This window comes from Zea mays, chromosome 8 (assembly GCF_902167145.1).
Source record: "Zea mays cultivar B73 chromosome 8, Zm-B73-REFERENCE-NAM-5.0, whole genome shotgun sequence".
Classification (NCBI taxonomy): Eukaryota; Viridiplantae; Streptophyta; class Magnoliopsida; order Poales; family Poaceae; genus Zea; species Zea mays.
In genome coordinates this window covers 127521759-127545406 of record NC_050103.1, presented here as the reverse complement: position 1 = coordinate 127545406, position 23648 = coordinate 127521759, and the positions used below count along the sequence as shown (strand labels likewise).

The 23648-nt window shown below is 51.9% G+C and overlaps 2 protein-coding genes across 4 annotated transcripts in view; one reads left to right on the top strand and one right to left on the bottom strand.

Annotated features, from left to right (window-relative positions):
- The window catches only part of LOC103637263 (uncharacterized), a 72919-nt gene extending 65093 nt beyond the window's left edge, over positions 1–7826 (top strand). For 2 of the 3 annotated variants that reach the window (XM_020543354.3, XM_020543355.2), the window contains exons 3-6: positions 5246–5294; positions 5373–5546; positions 5681–5774; positions 5899–7826. In XM_020543354.3, the coding sequence (XP_020398943.1) occupies positions 5246–5294; positions 5373–5546; positions 5681–5774; positions 5899–6067 (486 nt within the window). In that variant the 3' untranslated portion in view covers positions 6068–7826. Of the gene's footprint in view, positions 1–5023; positions 5295–5372; positions 5547–5680; positions 5775–5898 lie in introns of all 3 variants that reach the window. The other variant, XR_002264586.3, reaches the window with a different exon arrangement.
- A 660-nt stretch (positions 7827–8486) lies between these two features.
- On the bottom strand, positions 8487–10717 carry LOC103635866 (GATA transcription factor 12). Its single transcript, XM_008658245.4, has 2 exons — positions 10064–10717; positions 8487–9750 (listed from the first exon to the last, which is right to left on the bottom strand). Exons 1-2 carry the CDS (start codon positions 10385–10387, stop codon positions 8920–8922), a joined length of 1155 nt encoding a protein of 384 aa, XP_008656467.1. The 5' UTR covers positions 10388–10717; the 3' UTR covers positions 8487–8919.
- Between the last annotated feature and the right edge of the window lie 12931 nt (positions 10718–23648).

Here is a 23648-nt window from a genome sequence, read left to right as displayed (position 1 = left end):
GGATAGAGGACGGAATGTTGCATCCTAGCTGGGCAGCAACAGTCCGCCTTCCCCGGCATGGCTAGGGGGTGCCTCCTCCGCAGAGCTGGAGGATGGTTTCCACCCCCCAGAAGCTGGAAGAGGCGGGACGCCAGCCCACGCGAAGGCAGGCCCCGGCTCGCCTCGCTCTCCGCCCCAGCAAGGATGATGAAGATCCTTGAAGCTGAGGGCGGGACTGAGGTCGCAGCCCGGCTCGCTTCTCCCCACCATCGAACTGGTGGTCACCGTCTTGGGTGACCACCGGCGAGGGGATGCAGCCGGGCTGCCTGATGAAAATCCTTGAAGCCGAACGATGGCTGAAAGGTACCAACTTCCGAGAAGTTGTGTTCCTCCAACGACGACAAGACGAAAGCAACGCGAGCGCTCCCCATCCGGGGGCTCGGAAGGTGGAAGGGCGCGATGCATGAGGAGAGTGCGAAGATATGGTTGACATCCAAAGGGGTCACCCTCCTTTTAAAGGCGACTCTCCCCACTTGCGTCCTCAGCCGGCATGGACTGAGTCTTCTCCAACACGCTCCAAGGTCCTCCCCCTACGACACGGGGGCTGGGCCCCACGCGTCACGCAAGCTGGCCCAGGACAGAAGAAGCCAAACCGCCGCGCGCGGAGCGCACAACGGCCCAGCAGTTACAAGCTCTCCTCCACTTTCGCCCGGACCAGCGGGTGAAAGGGCGGACCGCCATACAGGCGGCATGCAACCGCACCAAGGGGGCGCACCCTTTCGACTTCGACGCGTCCAGCATGGAGGCCCAGGCCCACACGTCATGTAACCGGCGCGCCGGTTACTACGTGCGAGAAACTGCACCGCCACTCGCGCCAGTATCGCGCCTTCTCGACTGCGGAACCGGTGCCGCGACTCGAGGCGACCCTGCGCATGACCCGACAGTGCCAACCGAGCACATCGGTCACGGGTCAGTCAGCCGCGGGAGAAGGCGCGACGGTCGATACGGCCAGAAATGGGCCGGCAATAATGGCAGTGGCAGGCGGGCGGAAGCAGCAGTCAAGTCGCCTGCAGACTCACGTCCCCTCCTAGGACAGCAAGAGAGCCCTCTCCCATGGAGTGAAGACGACGCGCCCGTGTTCTGTTCCTCGAACGGCTCGCGCACGCACAACGGCTGCCCCGCGAACCACTCGTCCCATCGCATTAACTCTGTGGCGGGACAGGCGGCACCTTTGGCAGGCGAAGCAGGCGACGCTTCACCTCCGCCATAATGACCGCGTCAAAAAAAGGTGGGCCACGTCGTTCGATTTCGTATCCTTTTCCACTTCCTCTTTCTCTCTCTTGCTATAGGGACCGGGAAAGGGGATACTCCGAAAGGGATCCTTCTCCGCGAAGGAAGCGGGCCCCGAGCCCCCTACTGATCAGAGGTTCGAAGGCTGGCCCCTCGGAAGGGTTCAACAGCCGCCTCAGAACACTCGGGCTCCGCGCCCACTACTAGTCAGAGGTTCGAAGGCTGGCCCCTCAGAAGGGTTCAACGGCCGCCTCAGGCCACTCGGGCTCCGCGCCCACTACTGATCAGGGGTTCGTAGGCTAGCCCCCGAAGGGTTCTGACAGCCGCCTCAGAGCACGCAGAGCGAGGGATGACCCTGGGTACGTTCGATACATAACCAAGGCTCGGGCTACGCTCCCGAGGTACCCTAGGACATTTCCGAGACCAACGGGAACGATTTTGTAACGGAATCCCACCAGAGGGAGGCATCGAGCCCTCGGACCCCGTCAAAAGGGGACCGGGTCCGGCGAATCACCCGCAGGTACTTTTGGAGCGCACCTCCGGGCCACTAGCCGACCCCTAACGAATGGGGCACGGGCGTCCACTCGGATTACCCATTAGCAACTCACTGGAGACACCATGTTCGGCGCCCTCTGAGGGCAACATGGCGTTTCCCCCCCTCCTCCTTGCGGAAAGGCGACGCAGGGGCATATGAAAAAAGCCGAGTCTGTCCTTGACCGTCCTCTCGCTCTGTGCGGAGGCTCGGGGGCTGCTCTTGCAAACCCAGCTCTGGCCAAACCGTTGACGGCGTCAACATACCAGCCCGAGAACTTGGGACTCGACTATGCACCCGGGCTACGGCCAGTTCGCATGAGGGAACAACCAGACCGGCCGAAGCATCACGAAACGCGCTAAGACCTCGAAGGAGTCAAACCACTCCTCCGAGGCCTCGGGGGCTACACCCAGTGGGTGCGCTCGCGCGCACCCACCGGAACGAAACGCAACCGAGAAAGGCCGGTCCCCTTGCAAAAAAGTGCGACAAAAGCCTCCAAGCGAGTAACAACACTCCCTTCGAAGCTCGAGGGCTACTGTCGGGGACCATAATTAGGGGTACCCCCAAGACTCTTAATCTCAGCTGGTAACCCCCATCAGCACAAAGCTGCAAAGGCCTGATGGGCGCGATTAAGGTCAAGGCTTGGTCCACTCAAGGGACACGATCTCGCCTCGCCCGAGCCCAGCCTCGGGCAAAGGCAGCCGACCCCTGAGGATTCACGTCTCGCCCGATGGCCCCCTCAAGCAACGGACACACCTTTGGCTTGCCCGAGGCCCAGTCTTCGCAGAGAAGCAACCTTGGCCAGATCGCCACGCCAACCGACCGTATCGCAGGAGCATTTAATGCAAGGATCGCCTGACACCTTATCCTGACGCGCGCTCTTCAGTCGATAGAGCCGAAGTGACCGCAGTCACTTTGCCGCTCCACTGACCGACCTGACAAGAAAACAGCGCCGCCTGCGTCGCTCCGACTGTTGTGCCACTCGACAGAGTGAGGCTGACAGCAGCTAAGTCCAGCCTCGGGCGCCATAGGAAGCTCCGCCTCGCCCGACCCCAGGGCTCGGACTCAACCTCGACGCTGGACGACGGACTCCGCCTCGCCCGACCCCAGGGCTCGGACACAGCCTCGACCTCGGAAGACGGTCTCTGCCTCGCCCGACCTAGGACTCGGACTCGACCTCGACCTCGGAAGACGGTCTCTGCCTCGCCCGACCCAGGGCTCGGATCGACCTCGACCTTGGAAGACGGACTCCGCCTCGCCCGCCCCCAGGGGTCGGACTCAGCCTCGACCTCGGAAGATGGACTCCGCCTCGCCCGACCCCAGGGGTCGGACTCAGCCTTGACCTCGGAAGACGGACTCGACCTCGACCTCGGAGGAGCCTCCGCCTCGCCCGACCTAGGGCTCGGACCGACCACGTCACAGGGGGGGCAATCATTACCCTACCCCTAGCTAGCTCAGGCTACGGGGAGCAAGACCGGCGTCCCATCTGGCTCGCCCCGGTAAACAAATAATGATGGCGCCCCGCGTGCTCCATGACGACGATGGCTCTCAGCCCCTTATGGAAGCAAGGAGACGTCAGCAAGGACTCGACAGCCCCGACAGCTGTCCTTCCGCAGGGCTCCAGCTCTCCTCCGACGGGCACGACATCACATGAACAGGGTGCCAAAACCTCTCCGGCTGCCACGACGACATGTACTTAGGGCTCTAGCTCCTCTCTGCTAGACACGTTAGCACACTGCTACACCCCCTATTGTACACCTGGACCCTCTCCTTGTGCCTATAAAAGGAAGGTCCAGGGCTCTCGTACGAGAAGGTTGGCCGCGCGGGAGAACGGGCAGGCGCATAAGGCTCTCGCTCTCTCTCTCTCTCCCACACGAACGCTTGTAACCCCCTACTGCAAGCGCACCCGACCTAGGCGTAGGGCAACACGAAGGCCGCGGGTTTCCCCTTTGCCTGTTTCTTCCCCCTTCGTGCTCCGTCTCGCATCGACCCATCTGGGCTGGGACACGCGGCGACAATTCACTCGTCGGTCCAGGGACCCCCCGGGGTCGAAACGCCACACTCACATGAGGTTTTTAACGAGACAACAAAGTGCAAATGCAATTTGCGTCATCGTGTACTCTTTCTCCATATTTTTCCCACTGGGTTTTTCGGAGTTTTAACGAGGCATGTGTTGGTCGCAGTATTCGTCCAAGGGGGAGTGTTAAGTAACCCTAGTTAGGGTTATGTGGGCAAATATCTGCTTTGCCCCTGAGGGGTCTCACACCTCTATATAAGAACTTGTACAACCCCTCATAATAGAAGAGAAGAGAAAGAGGTCAGAGGCCTAACCCTATATCCTGTGTCTCGTGTGTTTCCTATGTCGTGCTTCTGGGAAGGGGACGGGTCCTCTACAACTTCTCGTGCCTCTACTGCTGACAGGAGAGAAGGAAGCGGATCTGGTTATTCGTGGTAACGTAGTTCTCAATAAAAAATAAAATCATAATACCGTACGGTACCGTCAAGATACTCCTAATTCAATAGCAGGCCTTCCGCGGGTGGGCCGAAAGTAGCGGGCAGCCGTACTATACTACGAACGAGTAGAATCTTTACGTGGGCTTTCAGTCTCTTACTTGAGAAGGTTCCGAAGCCGAAACATGTGCCCAGTTTTTTTTTCGCACGTTCTCGGATTTTCGATAGGAACAGTTTGTTTTTCTGCTCCCCCTTTCTCTATGGAAAACCGTGGGAACCGATCCCCCCCGCTGGATCACAATTCACGAACGGTTGGTGCGACGAAACTCTCGAGAGAATTTCATGTTGTGTAGTGACTGAGTGGCATTTCTAGCGTTGCTCAGCTTCGTTTCGTGGTGGCACTACTGGACTGAAGGAATCTTTAGTAAGGATTCAGAGGCAGATCACGTAGGGCGCTCTGGGACGGTTAAAGCGCGTCAGTCACGGACGCGCGGCACGGGAAAGCTGCCGCGACGGCGAGGAACCCTGCCCTGCCCCTGCTTGCCTGTAACTCCCTCCTCACCCTGGCCGCCTGGCGCTATGGGGCTTAGCTGCTAGGCGGCGCTGGTGGCGTGCGTAGCGTAGCTCATGGGTCACTCGATGCTTAGCAGCGCGGGTGGTGGTCCCACTGCTAACGTCGTCACGTGTCCGCAGGTGCCCAGAAGCAGAGTCACACTAGCTCACACGAACGCCGGCGCCGGCGCCGCGCGCGCGCCTTGGCTACTCTTGCAGGTGATGAGGTGAGGTGAGCAACGTGTAGCTGTAGCGAGCGACCAGGAAGGAGGAGAGGACGTACTCGAGGCGAAAACAACGGAACGCGAGTACGCGACCGCCTTGCGTGCTGGGCGCTGCCGACTTGCCTCGGCGTCAGGACATGCGTGTCCTGTCCTGGATCGCAAAGGTGGGCGGCCCTTGTCATGTGACGTTACATTTACCGGTGGCCGCTCCGTGCAGACAGAGGCAGGCGTCGAAGCACGTCGTGTCACTTGGAGCCATCGAGGAAGTGGGTAGCAAGCAAGGACAGACAGGTGCATCCAATAGTTAATTGTTCGAAGTTTTTTTTAAAAGAATTTGTTGTCAGGAGGTACTGAGGTAGTACGCACCGAAAATGGGCCCAAACGAGAAGGGTCGATCCAACAGCGCCGGACCAACATCGAAGTGGCTAGAATTGGATCCAATGCTCTGGCCGGCCTGCGACGACGACCATATCCAAAGTTCCAAAAACCCCGCACGCTGCTACAAGCACAGAATGCCAGTATGTATACCTGCTCTGCTCATTCATGTTCGCCTGGCTGGCACGTGGGCCCTGCAATATATCCCAACATTTCACTGCCATTTTTTTTGTTTGGGAAGCTAAGGCCGATCCATTCCATTTTTTTTTGTGGACAGGACCATTGCGAGATTCCGATGATCACGTGCGCCTTTTTCACCCTGCTGTTATCCCGATGAGCACTAGCTACCACTTACTTTTGACCCGTCCTAGGTAAAAAGATTGTCGTCGTCGTTGCCCTACTCCACACCTACTACACCTCGTCAAACATGCACTCACCCGCCTGCACGTAACGTAACGTGTCTACATTTATTAAAATGTATTTACTGGATAGCAGGGGCATGAGCATCAGCCACCTCCGCCACCGCAACCGCAACCTCGTGCAGCTGCTGCTAGGCTACTGCAGAAGGAAGGGCGAGCTGCTGATGGTCTACTACTGCATGCCCAACGGTAGCCTCGACAAGCACCGCCTGCACGCCGAGGACGGCAAGGCGCTGCTGGAGTGAGCGCAGAGGTTTCAGATCATCAAGGATGTGGCCTCCGACCTCTTCTACCTCCACATGAAGTGGGGGCAGGTGGTCGTCCATCAACCGATCAACGTGGGCGGTATGGTCGCACACCTAGGTGACTTTGGCCTCGCCAGGCTTTTATAGTTGGCCAAATGGCACTAACATGACGGGCCGGGCCGGGCACGGCACTAAAAAGCACGGCACTGGCACGGCACGACACGGTCCTCTTAGTGCCAGTGCCGGGCACGGCCCGTACATAGTGCCGTGCCTGGGCCACCACTTGGGCCCGTATGGTCGGCCCAGGCACGGCACGGCTAACTGGGCCGGCACGGCGTCGGCACGGCCCACCCGAGCGAGTCGCGTGTAAACCCTAAGGCCTAACCCGCCCCAGCCGCGGCCGCGGGCGTCACTCCTCACTCACTCTCGCTCTCGCTCAAACCCTAACTCGCTCTCGCTCACTGACTCACTCGCTCTCTCTCAGCCGCGGGCAATTCGGCGGCGACCGGCGAGCTCTCCTCTCCCTCGTTCCCTCCGCCTCCGCTAAGCGCTCCGGTCTCCATCTCCGCCTCCGGTCTGCGGTCTCCGGCTCTCCGCCTCGGCGCCTCCGCTCGGATCGATCGTCGCTCGTCACCGTCGGAGATCCTCTCCGGCTCTCCCTCGCTCGGATCTGCGCATTTGTGAACCGGGTAACTCAGATCCATAACCCCCGCTCGGATCTGCTGTCTTCTTCTCCTCCTCCGGTGTGATCTGCGGAGATCCTGGTGCTCCGGCTTATTAGGGTTTACAGTTTACACGCGCATTTTAGAACCGGCGCGATCTGCGCTTGTGCGGAGATCCCGGTGCTCCGTTCTCCCTCTCCTCTCTACTCTCTCCTGTCTTCTTCTCCCCCTCCGGCCTCCGGTGTGATCTGCGCTTCTGCGGAGATCCCGGTGCTCCGGCTTACTCCGTTGAGGAACCGGGACTGGGGACTCCGGGGTCCGGTACGACGGCACTGGCACTGGTACTCTCCTCTCTTCTAGCTCCAGTCTCCCTCTCCTATCTTCTTCTCCCCCTCCGGCCTCCGGTGTGATCTGCGCTTCTGCGGAGATCCCGGTGCTGCAAGCTCTTCAGCTTCTACTGCTTCTGAACTCATTTCTTACTTAGATTGTGATCTGCGCTACTGCATGCTGCAAGCTCTTCAGCTTCTACTGCTTCTGAACTCATTTCTTACTTAGATTGTGACACTGTCAACCAGTTAACTGATGATTTCAACATCTTGCACTGGTGGCATCAGCACAAACTCACTTATCCAGTACTGTCAATTATGGCTAAAGATATTTTAACTGTTCCTGTGTCTACCATCTCTTCAGAATCCACTTTTAGTTTAACTGGCAGGATCATCGACGAGCGGAGGAGGAGATTGAAGTCTGATGTGGTTGAGATGTTGACATGCATTAAAGATTGGGAGGATGCTGAAGCAAGGATGCAACACATGGTGGATGACAAAGAGCTTGAAGAAACATTTGAAAATCTTTATCTTGATTAGTCTTACTCTCTTTGTGACCATTTCTGTAATGGGACTGTAATATTATGCACCTGGACACTGGACTGGACTGGACTGTAAACATTTGAAAAACATTTTAATGAGCTGGGCTGTACTCTTTTTTCCTGTCTAGGGTTTCTCACAAGGGTGAGTTTTACCTAGACAGGTTTTTAACGAGGCAGCCATTGCACTACAGCTCATAAAATTGTTGTTTGATTAGTCTCTTACTCTCTTTGTGAATGCTGTTTGAATCTGTTATTAACTATGAAATCTGTTATTCACTTATGCTGTTTGAATGCTGCTGCTGGTATTTCTACACGTAGTGCCCGTGCTGGCACTAGCACTGGCGTGCCTGTTGGCACGGCACGACACGGTTAAGTATTGGTAGTGCCGTGCCTGGGCCGAGGGCCCAGCACGCTGGCACTAACAGGCACGGCACGGATCTTCTACCGTGCTTAGCCGTGCCGTGCCCTGTCGTGCCGTGCCAGTGCCGTGCGGCCCGGTTGGCCATCTATACAGGCTTTACGACCACGGCGCGAGGGAAGCGAACGTGGGACGGCGGAGACGCGCGCGTTCGGAATAAAAGGTCTAGACCTTAGTATCCAAAACTCCATAAATACTATAGTTTTCATGATCTTCAAAACAGAGCATTTTAATAGCACCAACCAAACATCTTTTTAGCTTTCAAAAACTTAGTATTGTACAGTACTATGATATTCCTTCAAAACTGTAAAAATACGCGGTGCAACCAAACAGTCGCTGAGTCGTGGCTTTGTGACCTCTGCTAGCTGCCCCCTTACCGTAACAGCGACGGATTGATTCAGCGCACCGAGAGCGAATCATCTTGCTCGCCGAAATGCGGACAAGATTGGGATTCACATAAACAAGCAAACAAAAAAAAAGCTCTCACGCTTGCTTTGAAGTCTGAACTTAAAAACTGCTTGTTTACTCTTCCTCTAGGAGCTCTGCATTATACAAATCAAAAGGTACTACGAGCTACAAATCAAAAAGTGCTACTAGCGTAACGAGAGGGGAAAAGGAGGCTACCAAAAAAAAAACTCCCTAGAGTTATTGTCTAAGCTGTCAGAAACTCAAAATCCGAGAAGAGTCTAAGGGGAAAACAAAGATGAGAAATAATCGAGAGAGAAACAAAAATAAAGATTCGAGAAAAGACTGTCCGATGAAAATGTAAAGAGACAGAAACAAATGGAGAGGAAAAACACCTAAAAAAGATCGGTTTTTTGGTTTTGCTTGATTATTGCTGGGCTATTCATGTATCAAACTCTAGAGCGAGCAAAAAAAAAGACCAGACGACGACACGACGTCCCTAGATGAGCTGCCGGAAGTCCGGCCCTACTATGTGGCTGTGAATCAAGAAGTGGTCGTCGCCGATGAGCGGCGCCGCCGGCCCGTCGAACAACAGCGGCGTCGGCGCGTGCACCAAGGCCCCGCCGCCGCCGTGGACAAACGCCTGCGGCTGCGGCTGCGGCTGCGGCTGGTACTGGTACTGGTGGGGGTGCGGGTGGAGGTGCGCCTCCTTCTGGCGGCGCAGCTCCAGCACCTTGCGGTGGGAGTTGGAGTGCTTGGACACCACGAACGTCGGGCTCGCCGCCGGGCGGTACTCCGGCACCAGGCGTCCCGACTTGTACCGCACGCCGCACGCGTTGCACAGAGTCTTGGGGCCCAGCGGCCCCGTCCTCCACTGGGGCGTCTTGTCGGTCTCGCAGTGCAGGCACCGCCTCGACTCCCCCGCGCCGGCGCTGTTGTCGGGCACCGGCGTCGTCGGCGCCTCCTTCTTCTTCGCGGGCTTCGACGGCTTCTTGGCCGGGAACGCCACCGGCGCCGCGGTGCCGGACTCGGACGGCGAGATGGCCGCGGACGGCGGCGACGCCGGGGTCGGCGGGAGCACCAGCAGGCGGGTGGCCCAGCTGCATGGCGCGACGCGCGGCCGCTTGCTGCGCGCCTTGCCTGGCACTGGCGCCTCCGGTGGCAGCGCGCCGTCGGCTGGCGGCTGTGCCTGCGCGGCGGCCGCGGGAGCCGTGGCGGTGGCGGCCGGCGGAATGCCGTTGATAAGCCGCAGCTTCTTCAAGTCCTCCGCGGGGAGGTTGTCCTCGCCCATATAGTTGGACAGCCATTCCAGCTCAACGAGCTGGTCGTACTGCGCGGGGATTCATCAGAGCAAGAGAAACCAGTGAGCAATGACGCCGTTAAAGTCTGTTGAGCAGCGCCAAACTATTTTCGGTGCCCGCGGAGTGCAGTGGCGACTGGCGAGCGTTTACCGTTTAGGACGCCGCTATTTTTGGGCTGGAAGGAACTGCATGTCGCATCCGTTACTATTCACGGGACGGGGGCAGCATTTTTCGCTACCGTTAATTCTTCGAAGAAAGACGTAAAAAAAAATGGAGCAGGTCGCCGGGATTCAAGGATGGAAACACGAAAAAGACGACGAGCTAGAGAGGCGATGAATTTACCGGCTCGCACAGCCCGCCGGAGAAGTCCCCGTCGGCGAGCCCGGAAACGGAGAGGGAATTATTGCTGCAGCTGTCCAGCGCAGTCACCGCTGACGAGTCGTTCGACGCGTTGCCGGCGGCACCCTCCTCCCCGCCGTCGCCACAAGCCCGGTGCAGCACCGAAGCCTGCTTACCACCGTCCCCTGCTGCTTCCCCATCGCCCACCACCGCCTCCCGCGCATCCTCCTCCTCGTCGTACGGCAGGTCGAGGAGTTCGTCGACAAGGAAGAGGTCCACCTCCGTCTTGACCCTCCCGCCGTCCGCGCACTCGGGCGAAACCTCCATTCACCGCTGAGAATTTGTCTTTTGTTCTCGTCCTCTTCTCCCTCCCCTCCGCTTATTTTTTCTTCCTTCGTGCGTAGAGAGGCAGCCGGAAATAAAGAGAGAGAAAGAGTAGGGTTTAATTGTGAGGCATCCGTAGCGTTGCAGAGCGGCGTGGAGGACGACGAGGGAGGGGGGGTCAGCAGAGATGAACGATTCTTAAGGAGTAAATAAAGCCACAGCCCACAACCGTCCGCGGTCACTCCCTCCCATGCTGGAGTGGAAACAACTTAGTGGCCTGTTAAAAATGAGATATATCTCTTTTTATAGCAGTAGAACAATCTAGAAATTAATAAAGAGTAAGAAGAATAAGGCAGAAGAAAAATAAAAGATATATTTGGAGGCTTCATCACAGTCAGAGTAGAGCAATGACAACTGTAGCGGTGCTGCTCAACCGGAGGAAAAACAAGGAGAAATTGATTGCAGATCAAAGCAATTAGTTTCCTTCATTTGTGTTGATGCTAATTTGGACTACATATTAATAGCACGTAGCAAAGAAGGATTTCAACAGCGAGACTGATTTCTCGAAATCAATCAAGTAAAGCTAAAGTCATTGTGATATTGTATTTTTACATACTTTTCTTTAGATTATTAGGCCAAAATTACATGGACCAATTATAAAACCGGGTATAAACCTAATTCGAGTCAACAATACAATTTGTTGTGTTCACCACGTGGCCGAAATTGTTGACATGCGGTGAGATTTCTCATGTTCTGCTGCAACTTAAATCTCGTACTTCCTTCTGTCACGCAAAGACCACGAGGACATATCAACGCACACAGTTTATAATACTCTTGGCATTCAAATTTATCCAAAATTATATACCATCAATATCTACCTCCAATCTAAATATAGTAATCAGGAAAAATTATATACGCCACTTGTTATATCCCATAATATGTTCTAAAATTGCTTAGAGCATCTCCAAGAGACTAGCTAAATAGCTTGTCAAGCTAAATTTTAGCTACTTAATAGTAAAATAGCTCTCCAACAGGCTAGCTATTTAACTAGACAAGTTATCTGGCTCTTTAAATTGACTCTCTCACTAGTCAAATTTGGCTAGCAAATCTCACTAGCTAAGCTAACTTGCATGTTGGAGAGTCTGTTTGAATGAGATGTTATATTTAGAGTTTAATCTTTATAGAGTGACAAATAAAGAGTCAAATAAAGAGTCAAAAATAAAGAGTCCTTTGGAGATGCTCTTAGATAGCTATAATTAAGGACGAAGGTAATATGACACTTTTTTTATATAATATGAGATATAAATAAGCAATGCCTCTAAAAAATATGATATCATGAATGGATAGGTTATATTGCAAATTACAGAAAAAAAGATATATTACTTTGTCCAAATTTGGCCCATGTCCATATAATCTCCTAAATTAATATTTGTTTAATTTATTTCCTCCAGCTATTTAAGTTGGTCGAGTTTAAACCTTAGTTTTTTTTTCTTGTTTGATCTCTATTAACAACTGTATTTTAGTCTCAAATTTTGTGATGAGATGATAGAGGACAGCGTAGCTTATGCTAAAAATGCATTATAAATTTTCAATCATTATCTTTTATACAATATTATATCTCCAATGTTAATTTTATTAACTTTTTATAAAGTACCAAATGGTGATAAAAGATTAAAATAATTTTTTGCTAACGTAACTTATGAGGTCCTCAATCGCGTCACAAAATTTGATATTAAAACTCAACTAATACGTGAAGAAACAAAAATAACAAATTGTGTTGAGGATGTTAAGGGGTAAATTTGGCCGAATAAAATAGTTGGAGGGAGTAAATTGAATCAAATACTCCCTTCGTCCTAGATTAAAATTCGTTTTACCTTTTTATTTGATTCCTACAATAACTAATGTATGTATTCTATATATATGTCTAGGTTCATAATCGTCCATATGAATATGGACATAAAAATCTAGAGCTAAAACTACTAATATTTTAGAACTGAGGAGGTATTAGTGTAGGGGTTATTTGAATATATGTTAAATTGGAGTAATTTGGACTTTTTCCATTATTAAAATTTTCAATAAAAAACTAGTAGTTGCAATTTTGTGTTGTTCATCTATGTAAAATTTTAAGTACTAATATTCAAATTTAAAAAGTTATTGATTAAGGGATGGCTAAGCCAAAGTCGCGACTCTTCCATATATGTCCTAAAGAGCTTTGGCAATAAATAACAACATAACATTATTATGACTAATGTGGGTTTTGTAGAGAAAATTTTGAGTTAGGTTATAATGATGGAGAACAGTTTGGGCAATATATAGTGATATGCCCCTGCTTATGGATTTCGTTATGGTTTCTGAAAGGATAGAAGACAAGGTTAAAGATAGACTATAAGTGTTGGTTGGAGTTTAGATACACTTATAGTAGTTTAGGACTTTGTTTTTCCTTTAATTGTACTATAAATGAGTGTATGAACTAGTAGCTAGCTGGTTGGTTAGTGCTATAAATATCACAACGGTTGGCAACACACTTGCTCTTGTCCCATTTAATAGCCAAATTGATTGTGGTAAGCAAGGTTTATTTTCTCGACGGGAAATCACCCAAATTCGGTGAAATTTCTCGTTTTCGCTGCTGGTCGAGATGCGAATTTCGGTCCAGTTTTTTGTAGATTTTGGTTCCCAATTCAAAAATACAAAAGTCAAACTGTGGTAAAAAACGAAATTCGCTACAGTAAAAACAAAATGGTGAACACTGGTGGTAAGAAGCCATTGTATTGTGAGGAACTTGAGAGTTGAATTTTGTGGGCCTCATTAGTGCAAACAAGAGTGATTAGTGTGCAATCATTATTCTTATTAGTCTTGTTAGAGTCATGTTAGAGTTTGTACTTTTTACTCTTGTTGATCGATATCACCTAGATGGTTTGATAGTGATCCGATTGTGTGCAACCACCATGCCAGAGCGACAAAGAACCAGCTTGTAGATAGCACTTGTTCATTGCGCGATCAAAGGGGCAATACCCATGCGCAGGTGCTCAAACGAGGATTAGTGGGGAGTACTTATTCTCCAAAACCTCAAACAAAACATTAGGAGTTGTCTAAACACTTGCATTGCTTTTCATAATTATATTTGTGCAATTTACATTAGGCATTTTGGTGAAGTTGGTCTTGCAATTTGTCGGCGTTTCGACCCCGGGGGGTCCCTGGACCGACGAGTAAATTGTCGCTGCGTGTCCCAGCCCAGATGGGTCGGCGCGAGACGGAACACAAGGGGGAAACAATAAGGGGAACCGCGGCCTCGTGTTGTCCTGCGCCCAGGGCGGATGCGCTTGCAGTAGGGGGTTACAAGCATTCGTGTGGGAGAGAGAGAGAGAGAGCCTTGTTCGTCAGCCCGTCCTCCCGCGCGGCCACCTTCTCGTACGAGGGCCCTGGACCTTCCTTTTATAGATGTAAGGAGAAGGCCCAGGTGTACAATAGGGGGTGTAGTAATGTGCTAACGTGTCTAGCAGAGGGAAGCCAGAGTCCTATGTACATGCCGACGTGGATGTTAGAGAGGTTTTGGTGCCCTGTTCATGTGATGTCGTGGCCGTCGGAGGAGCGCCTGAGCCCTGTAGGAGCATAGCTGTCGGGGCTGTCGGATCCTTGCTGACGTCTCCTTGCTTCTGTAAGGGGCTGAGAACCGCCGTCGTCATGGAGCACGCGGGGTGCCATCATTACTTGTTTTACCGGGACGAGCCAGATGGGACGCCGGTCTTGTTCCCCGTAGCTTGAGCTAGCTAGGGGTAGGGTAATGATGGGCCCTCCTGTAACGTGGTCAGTCCGAGCGCAAGGCCAGGCGAGGCGGTGATTCCTCCGAGGTCGAGGCTGAGTCCGAGCCCCTGGGTTAGGCGAGGCGGAGTCCGTCGTCCGAGGTCGAGGTTGAGTCTGAGCCCCTGGGTCGGGCGAGGCGGAGTCCGTCGTCCGAGGTCGAGGTTGAGTCCGAGCCCTGGGGTCGGGCGAGGCGAAGACCGTCTTCCGAGGTCGAGGTGGAGTCCGAGCCCTGGGGTCGGGCGAGGCGGAGAACGTCTTCCGATGTCGAGGTGGAGTCCGAGCCCTGGGGTCGGGCGAGGCGGAGACCGTCTTACGGAGTCGAGGTTGAGTCCGAGCCCTGGGGTCGGGCGAGGCGGAGCTTCCTATGGCGCCCGAGGCTGGACTTGGTTGCTGTCAGTCTCACCCTGGAGGGTGGCACATCAGTCGGAGCAGGGCAGGCGACACTGTTTTCCTGTCAGGTCAGTCAGTGGAGGGGCGAAGTGACTGCGGTCACTTCGGCCTTGTCGACTGAAGAGCGTGCGTCAGGATAAGATGTCAGGCGATCCTTGCATTGAATGCTCCTGTGATACGATCGGTTGGCGTGGCGATCTGGCCAAGGTTGCTTCTCCGTGAAGCCTGCCCGAGCTGGGCCTCGGGTGAGTCGAAGGTGTGCCCGTTGCTTGAGGGGACCCTCGGGCGAGACGTGAATCCTCCTGGGTCGGCTGTCTTTGCCCGACGCTGGGCTCGGGCGAGGCGAGATCGTGTCCCTTGAGTGGACGAAGCCTTGACCTGAATTGCGCCCATCAGGCCTTTGCAACTTTGTGCTGATGGGGGTTACCAGCTGAGATTAGGAGTCTTGGGGGTACCCCTAATTATGGTCCCCGACAGTAGCCCCCGAGCCTCGAAGGGAGTGTTGGTACTCGCTTGGAGGCTTTTGTCGCACTTTTTTGCAAGGGGTCCGGCCTTTCTCAGTTGCATTTCGTTTCGGTGGGTGCGCGCGAGCGCACCCGCCGGGTGTAGCCCCCGAGGCCTCGGAGGAGTGGTTTGACTCCTCCGAGGTCTTAGCGCTTTTCGTGATGCCTCGGCCGGTCTGGTTGTTCCCTCATGCGAACTGGTCGTTGCTCGGGTGCATAGTCGGGTTCCGAGTTCTCGGGCTGGTATGTTGACGCTGTCAACGGTTTGGCCGGAGTCGGGGTTGCGAGAGCAGCCCCCGAGCCTCTGCACAGAGCGAGAGGACGGTCAAGGACTGACTCGACTTTTTTCATACGCCCCTTCGTCGCCTTTCCGCAAGGAGGGGGGGAAAGCGCCATGTTGCCCTCGGAGGGCGCCAAACATGGTGTCTCCAGTGAGTTGCTAATGGGTGATCCGAGTGGACGCCCGTTCCCCGTTCAATAAGGGTCGGCTAGTGGCCCAGAGGCGCGCTCCAAAAGTACCTGCAGGTGATTTGCCGGACCCGGTCCCGTTTGATAGGGTCCGAGGGCTCGATGCCTCCCTCTGATGGGATTCCGTTACAGAATCGCTCCTGCCGGTCTCGGAAATGTCCTAGGGTACCTCGGGAGCGTAGCCCGAGCCTTGGCCATGTATCGGACGTACCCAGAGTCATCCCTCGCTCTGCGTGCTCTGAGGCGGCTGTTGAACCCTTCGGGGGGCCAGCCTTCGAACCCCTGATCAGTAGTGGGCGCGGAGCCCGAGTGGCCTGAGGCGGCTGTCGAACCCTTCCGAGGGGCCAGCCTTCGAACCTCTGATCAGTAGGAGGGCTCGGGGCCCGCTTCCTTCGCGGAGAAGGATCCCTTTCGGAGTATCCCCTTTCCCGGTCCCTGTAGCAAGAGAGACAAAGGGGAAGAGGAAAACGATACGAAATTGAACGACGTGGCACACCTTTTTTGACGCGGTCATTATGGCGAAGGTGAAGCGTCGCCCGCTTCGCCTGCCAAAGGTGTCGTCTGCCCTGCCGTAGAGTTAATGCGACGGGAGCCGTTGTGCGTGCGCGAGCCGTTCGAGGAACAGAACACGGGCGCGTCGTCTTCACGCCGTGGGAGAGGGCTCTCTTGCTGTCCCAGGAGGGGACGTGAGCCTGCAGACGATTTGACTGCTGCTTCCGCCCGCCTGTCGCCGCCATTACTGCCGGCCCACTTTTGGCCATATCGACCGTTGTGCCTTCTCCCGCGGCTGACTGACTCGTGACCGATGTGCTCGGTTGGCACTGTTGGGCCATGCGCAGGGTTGCCTCGAGTCGCGGCACCGGTTCCGCAGCCGAGAAGGCGCGGTATTGGCGCAAGTGGCGGTGTAGTTTCTCGCACGTAGTAACCGGCGCGCCGGTTACATGACGTGTGGGCCTGGGCCTCCATGCTGGACGCGTCGAAGTCGAAAGGGTGCGCCCCCTTGGTGTAGTTGGCCTCCATGCTGGACGCGTCGAAGTCGAAAGGGTGCGCCCCCTTGAAAGAGAAATGTGCCCTTGGGCCATTTCTAAGTATTTTGGTGGTTTAGTGTCCAACACAAGTGCCTAAGTGTAAAATGGTGGACAAAGTACAAATCAAGGATAAAGGTATGTTTCTCAGACTTAGTACATTGTTTTAGAGACTAATGTATTGTGTCTAAGTGCTGGAAACAGGAAAAGACCAATTGGAAAAGCCTTGGCTCGAGCAGCCAAGACTTTGCTCAGTCTGGAGCACCGGACTGTCCGGTGGTGCACCGGACAGTGTCCGGTGCGCCAGGCTGGCTCGAGGGAAAAGGCTGTTCTCGGGACTTCGACGGCGGTGTACGACTATAATTCATCGGACTGTCCGGTGGGCCGTTCACAGGCGAACTCGTCGCTCTCGGGAATTCATCGGCGACGTACGGCTATAATTCACCGGACTGTCCGGTGTGCACCGGACTGTCCGGTGAGCCAACGGTCGGCAGGGCCAACGGTCGGCCGCGCGATCTGCGCGGGACACGTGGCCGAGCCAACGGCTAGAAGGGGGCACCGGACTGTCCGGTGTGCACCGGACATGTCCGGTGCGCCAACGGCTCTCTGGCTGCCAACGGTCGACTGCGCCATTTATGGAAGGAAATCGGGCACCGGACAGTGTCCGGTGTGCACCGGACTGTCCGGTGCGCCAATCGACAGAAGGCAAGATCAGCCTTCCTAGATTGCTCTCAACGGCTCCTAGCTACCTTGGGGCTATAAAAGGGACCCCTAGGCGCATGGAGGAGTACACCAAGCATCTCCTAAGCATTCCTAAGCACCAAGACATCAATTCCGCGCCTTTGATTCTTTGCGATAGCGATTAGAGCTCTAGTTGAGTGGTGAACTCATTGAGTTGTGTTGTGAGCTCTCATTGCGACTTGTGTGCGTGGTGTTGCTGTGATTTCTTGTCTTGAGTGTGTTGCTAATCCCTACCTTGCTCCGTGCTTCTTTGTGAACTTTAAGTGTAAGGGCGAGAGGCTCCAATTTGTGGAGATTCCTCGCAAACGGGATTGAGTAAAGCAAACAAAACACCATGGTATTCAAGTGGGTCTTTGGACCGCTTGAGAGGGGTTGATTGCAACCCTCGTCCGTTGGGACGCCACAACGTGGAGTAGGCAAGCGTTGGTCTTGGCCGAACCACGGGATAACCACCGTGCCATCTCTGTGATTGATCTTTGTTGGTTATTGTGTTTTGTTGAGGATTCCTCTCTAGCCACTTGGCAATTTTTTGTGCTAACAATTAACCAAGTTTTGTGGCTTAAGTTTTGAAGTGTTACAGGATCACCTATTCACCCCCCCCTCTAGGTGCTCTCAATTGGTATCAGAGCCGTTCTCTTCACAAAGGGACTAACCGCCCGAAGAGATGGATCCTAAGGGGAAGGGAATCGTGATCAACGATAAAGAGAAGGAATCCTTCGTCAACGAGCCGAAGGACGACAAGCCTACCGACTCCGGCTCGGGCCATAGACGGAAGGAAGGGAAGAAGAAGAAGACGAGGCGCATCAAGGAGATCGTCTACTACGACGACAGCGATGAGTCTACTTCTTCCCAAAAGGACGATGACCACAACGACTACGAGAGAAGGAAACCGGTTAATTCGAACTTTTCTTTTGACTACTCTCGTATTCCGCAAAGTTCAAATTCACATTTGCTCTCCATTCCACTCGGCAAGCCTCCACACTTTGATGGAGAGGACTACGGATTTTGGAGCCACAAAATGCGTAGTCACCTATTCTCTCTCCATCCTAGTATATGGGAGATTGTAGAGAGTGGAATGCACTTTGATAGTTCGGATAGTCCCATGTTCATTAATGAGCAAATTCATAAGAATGCACAAGCTACTACTGTTCTTATAGCTTCATTGTGCAGGGATGAATATCACAAAGTGAGCGGCTTGGATAACGCCAAGCAGATCTGGGACACCCTCAAGATTTCTCATGAGGGGAACGACGTCACCTTGCTCACCAAGATGGAGTTGGTGGAGGGCGAGCTTGGACGGTTCGCGATGATAAGGGGTGAGGAGCCGACACAAACATACAACCGGCTCAAGACCCTTATCAACAAAATAAGGAGCTACGGAAGCACGCGATGGACGGACCACGACATCGTCCGACTGATGCTAAGGTCCTTTACCATTCTTGATCCTCATTTGGTAAATAATATTCGTGAGAATCCCAGGTACACCAAAATGTCGCCCGAAAAAGTCCTTGGAAAATTCGTTAGCGGGCGGATGATGATCAAGGAGGCGAGGTACGTGGACGACGCCTTGAATGGTCCGATCAACGAGCCGCAATCCCTTGCTCTCAAGGCAACAAGAAGCAAGGAGGCACTACCTAGTAAGGTGGCACAAATTGAGGCAGCCAGACTTAATGATGAAGAGATGGCCCTCATCATCAAAAGATTCAAGACGGCGCTTAAAGGTCGCAAGGGACAGCCAAGCAAGACCAAAGCCAAGGGGAAGCGCTCATGCTTCAAATGCGGTAAGCTTGGTCATTTTATTGCTAACTGTCCCGACAATAATAGTGAACAGGACCAAGGGAACAAGAGGGAGAAGAAGAAGAATTATAAGAAGGCAAAGGGCGAGGCTCATCTCGGCAAGGAGTGGGATTCGGACTGCTCCTCGTCCGACTCCGACAATGAAGGACTCGCCACCACCGCCTTCAACAAGTCATCCCTCTTCCCCAACGAGCGTCACACATGCCTTATGGCAAGGGAGAAGAAGGTATGTACTCGAGACTCTACTTATGCTTCTTCAAGTGATTACGAATCTAGTGATGAGGATGAAATAGATTATTCATGTCTATTTAAAGGCCTAGATAGAAATAAAATTGATAAAATCAATGAATTGATTGATGCCTTGAATGAAAAGGATAGGCTTTTAGAAAAGCAAGAGGATTTGTTGTATGATGAACATGATAAATTTGTAGAAGCACAAAAATCCTATGCCTTAGAAGTTAAAAGAAATGAAATGCTTTCTTATGAACTATCTACTTGTCATGAAACCATTTCTACTTTACAAGGTGTTAACAATGATTTAAATGCTAAATTAGAAGTAGCAAATAAATCTAATTCTTGTGTAGAACACGTTATGATTTGCACTAGGTGTAAGGATTTTGATATTGATGCCTGTAGTGGACACCTAGTTTCAATTTCGAGATTGAATGATGAAGTAGCTAGTCTTAATGCCCAACTTAAGACTAGCAAAAGTGATTTCGATAAGCTAAAATTTGCAAGGGATGCCTACACGATTGGTAGACACCCCTCAATTAAGGATGGACTTGGCTTCAAGAGGGAAGCCAAGGACTTAACAAGCCATAAGGCTCCCATCTCCACCAAGGAGAAAGGGAAGGCCCCTATGGCAAGTAGCACTAAAAAGAACCATGCCTTTATGTACAATGATAGAAGACAGTCTCATAGGAGTTGCAATGCTTTTGATTCACATGACTCGTATGCTATGTTTGCTCCTAGTTCTTCCTATATGCATGGTAGAGATATACCTAGGAAAAATGTTCATCATGTGCCTAGAAAAAATTTTGTTCATGCTTCTAGGAAAGTTATGAATGGTCCCTCTACAATTTATCATACTTTGAATGCTTCCTTTGCTATTTGTAGAAATGATAGGAAGATAGTTGCTAGGAAATTAGGGTCAAAATGCAAGGGTGATAAAACTTGCATTTGGGTCCCTAAGGAAATTGTGACTAACCTTGTAGGACCCAACAAGAGTTGGGTACCTAAGACCCAAGCCTAAATTTACCTTGCAGGTTTATGCATCCGGGGGTTCAAGCTGGATTATCGACAGCGGATGCACAAACCATATGATGGGAGAGAAGAAGATGTTCACCTCCTACGTCAAGAATAAGGATTCCCAAGATTCAATCATATTCGGTGATGGGAACCAAGGCAAGGTGAAAGGTTTAGGCAAGATTGCAATATCAAATGAGCATTCTATCTCTAATGTGTTTTTAGTGGAGAGTCTTGGATATAATTTACTATCTGTTAGTCAATTATGTAATATGGGATATAACTGTTTATTTACAAATGTAGATGTGTCTGTCTTTAGAAGATGTGATGGTTCACTAGCTTTTAAGGGTGTACTAGACGGCAAACTTTATTTGGTTGATTTTGCAAAAGAAGAGGCCGGTCTAGATGCATGCTTAATGGATAAGACTTGCATGGGCTGGTTGTGGCATCGCCGCTTAGCACATGTGGGGATGAAGAACCTCCACAAGCTTCTAAAGGGAGAACACGTGATAGGTCTAACCAATGTTCATTTCGAAAAAGATAGACCTTGTGCAGCTTGTCAAGCAGGTAAACAGGTGGGAGGCTCTCATCACACCAAAAATGTGATGACAACATCAAGACCCCTGGAGCTGCTACATATGGACCTCTTCGGACCCGTCGCCTATCTGAGCATAGGAGGAAGTAAGTATGGTCTAGTTATTGTTGATGACTTTTCCCGCTTCACTTGGGTGTTCTTTTTGCAGGATAAGTCTGAAACCCAAGGGACCCTCAAGCGCTTCCTCAGGAGAGCTCAAAATGAGTTTGAGCTCAAGGTGAAGAAGATAAGGAGCGACAACGGGTCCGAATTCAAGAATCTTCAAGTGGAGGAGTTCCTTGAGGAGGAGGGGATCAAGCACGAGTTCTCCGCTCCCTACACACCTCAGCAAAATGGTGTGGTAGAGAGGAAGAACAGGACGCTCATAGATATGGCGAGGACTATGCTTGGAGAGTTCAAGACCCCCGAGTGCTTTTGGTCGGAAGCCGTGAACAAGGCTTGCCACGCCATCAACAGGGTCTACCTTCACCGCCTCCTCAAGAAGACTTCATATGAGCTGCTGACTGGTAACAAACCCAATGTATCGTACTTTCGTGTATTTGGGAGTAAATGCTACATTCTAGTGAAGAAGGGTAGGAATTCCAAATTTGCTCCCAAAGCCGTAGAAGGGTTTTTATTAGGTTATGATTCAAATACAAAGGCGTATAGGGTCTTCAACAAATCATCGGGTTTGGTTGAAGTCTCTAGCGACGTTGTATTTGATGAGACTAATGGCTCTCCAAGAGAGCAAGTTGTTGATCTTGATGATGTAGATGAAGAAGACGTTCCAACGGCCGCGATACGCACCATGGCGATTGGAGATGTACGGCCTCAGGAACAATTGGAGCAAGATCAACCGTCTTCCTCAACTATGGTGCTTCCCCCAACCCAAGATGACGAACAGGTACCTCAAGTGGAGGCGCATGATCAAGGGGGAGCACAAGATGTACAAGTTGAAGAGGAAGAAGCACCTCAGGCACCTCCAACCCAAGTTCGAGCGACGATTCAAAGGGATCATCCCGTCGACCAAATATTGGGTGATATTAGCAAGGGAGTAACTACTCGTTCAAGATTAGTTAATTTTTGTGAGCATTACTCTTTTGTATCTTCTATTGAGCCTTTCAGGGTAGAAGAGGCCTTGCTAGATCCGGACTGGGTGTTGGCCATGCAGGAGGAACTCAACAATTTCAAGCGCAATGAAGTTTGGACACTGGTGCCTCGCCCCAAGCAAAATGTTGTGGGAACCAAGTGGGTGTTCCGCAACAAACAGGACGAGCACGGGGTGGTGACAAGGAACAAGGCTCGGCTTGTGGCAAAAGGTTATGCCCAAGTCGCAGGTTTGGACTTTGAGGAGACTTTTGCTCCTGTGGCTAGGCTAGAGTCAATTCGTATCTTGCTAGCATAAGCCGCTCACCATTCTTTCAGGTTGTACCAAATGGATGTGAAGAGCGCTTTCCTCAACGGGCCAATCAAGGAGGAGGTGTACGTGGAGCAACCCCCTGGCTTCGAGGATGAACGGTACCCCGACCACGTGTGTAAGCTCTCTAAGGCGCTCTATGGACATAAGCAAGCCCCAAGAGCATGGTATGAATGCCTTAGAGACTTTTTAATTGCTAATGCTTTCAAGGTCGGGAAAGCCAATCCAACTCTTTTTACTAAGACTTGCGATGGTATTCTTTTTGTATGCCAAATTTATGTTGATGACATAATATTTGGTTCTACTAATCAAAAGTCTTGTGAAGAGTTTAGCAGGGTGATGACGTAGAAATTCGAGATGTCGATGATGGGCGAGTTGAACTACTTCCTTGGGTTCCAAGTGAAGCAACTCAAGGACGGCACTTTCATCTCCCAAACGAAGTACACGCAAGACTTGCTAAAGCGGTTTGGGATGAAGGATGCCAAGCCCGCAAAGACGCCGATGGGAACTGACGGACACACTGACCTCAACAAAGGAGGTAAGTCCGTTGATCAAAAAGCATACCGGTCCATGATAGGTTCTTTGCTTTATTTATGTGCTAGTAGACCGGATATTATGCTTAGCGTATGCATGTGTGCTAGATTTCAATCCGATCCTAAGGAGTGCCACTTAGTGGCTGTGAAGCGAATTCTTCGATATTTAGTCGCTACGCCTTGTTTCGGGATCTGGTATCCAAAGGGGTCTAACTTTGACTTGATTGGGTACTCAGATTCCGACTATGCTGGATGTAAGGTCGATAGGAAGAGTACATCGGGGATGTGCCAATTCTTAGGAAGGTCCCTGGTGTCATGGAATTCTAAGAAACAAACTTCCGTTGCCCTATCCACCGCTGAGGCCGAGTACGTTGCCGCAGGACAGTGTTGCGCGCAACTACTTTGGATGAGGCAAACCCTCCGGGACTTTGGCTACAATCTAAGCAAAGTCCTACTCCTATGTGATAATGAGAGTGCTATCCGAATAGCGGAAAATCCTGTTGAGCACAGCCGCACAAAGCACATTGACATCCGGCATCACTTTTTGAGAGACCACCAGCAAAAGGGAGATATCGAAGTGTTTCATGTTAGCACCGAGAACCAGCTAGCCGATATCTTCACTAAGCCTTTAGATGAAAAGACCTTTTGCAGGCTGCGTAGTGAGCTAAATGTCCTAGATTCGCGGAACTTGGATTTAATTGTAGCATACATGTGTTTATGCCTTTGATCATGTTCATTCTGCATTTTGTTGCTTATTGTGGTGCTCAAAT

Excerpts from the sequence above, each read along its gene's own strand:
- LOC103635866 (XM_008658245.4), bottom strand. The coding sequence starts at position 10,387 with ATGGAGGTTTCGCCCGAGTGCGCGGACGGCGGGAGGGTCAAGACGGAG. Across the intron at positions 9,751-10,063 it reads CCGGCGGGCTGTGCGAGCCG|TACGACCAGCTCGTTGAGCT; the intron begins GTAAATTCATCG and ends ATCCCCGCGCAG.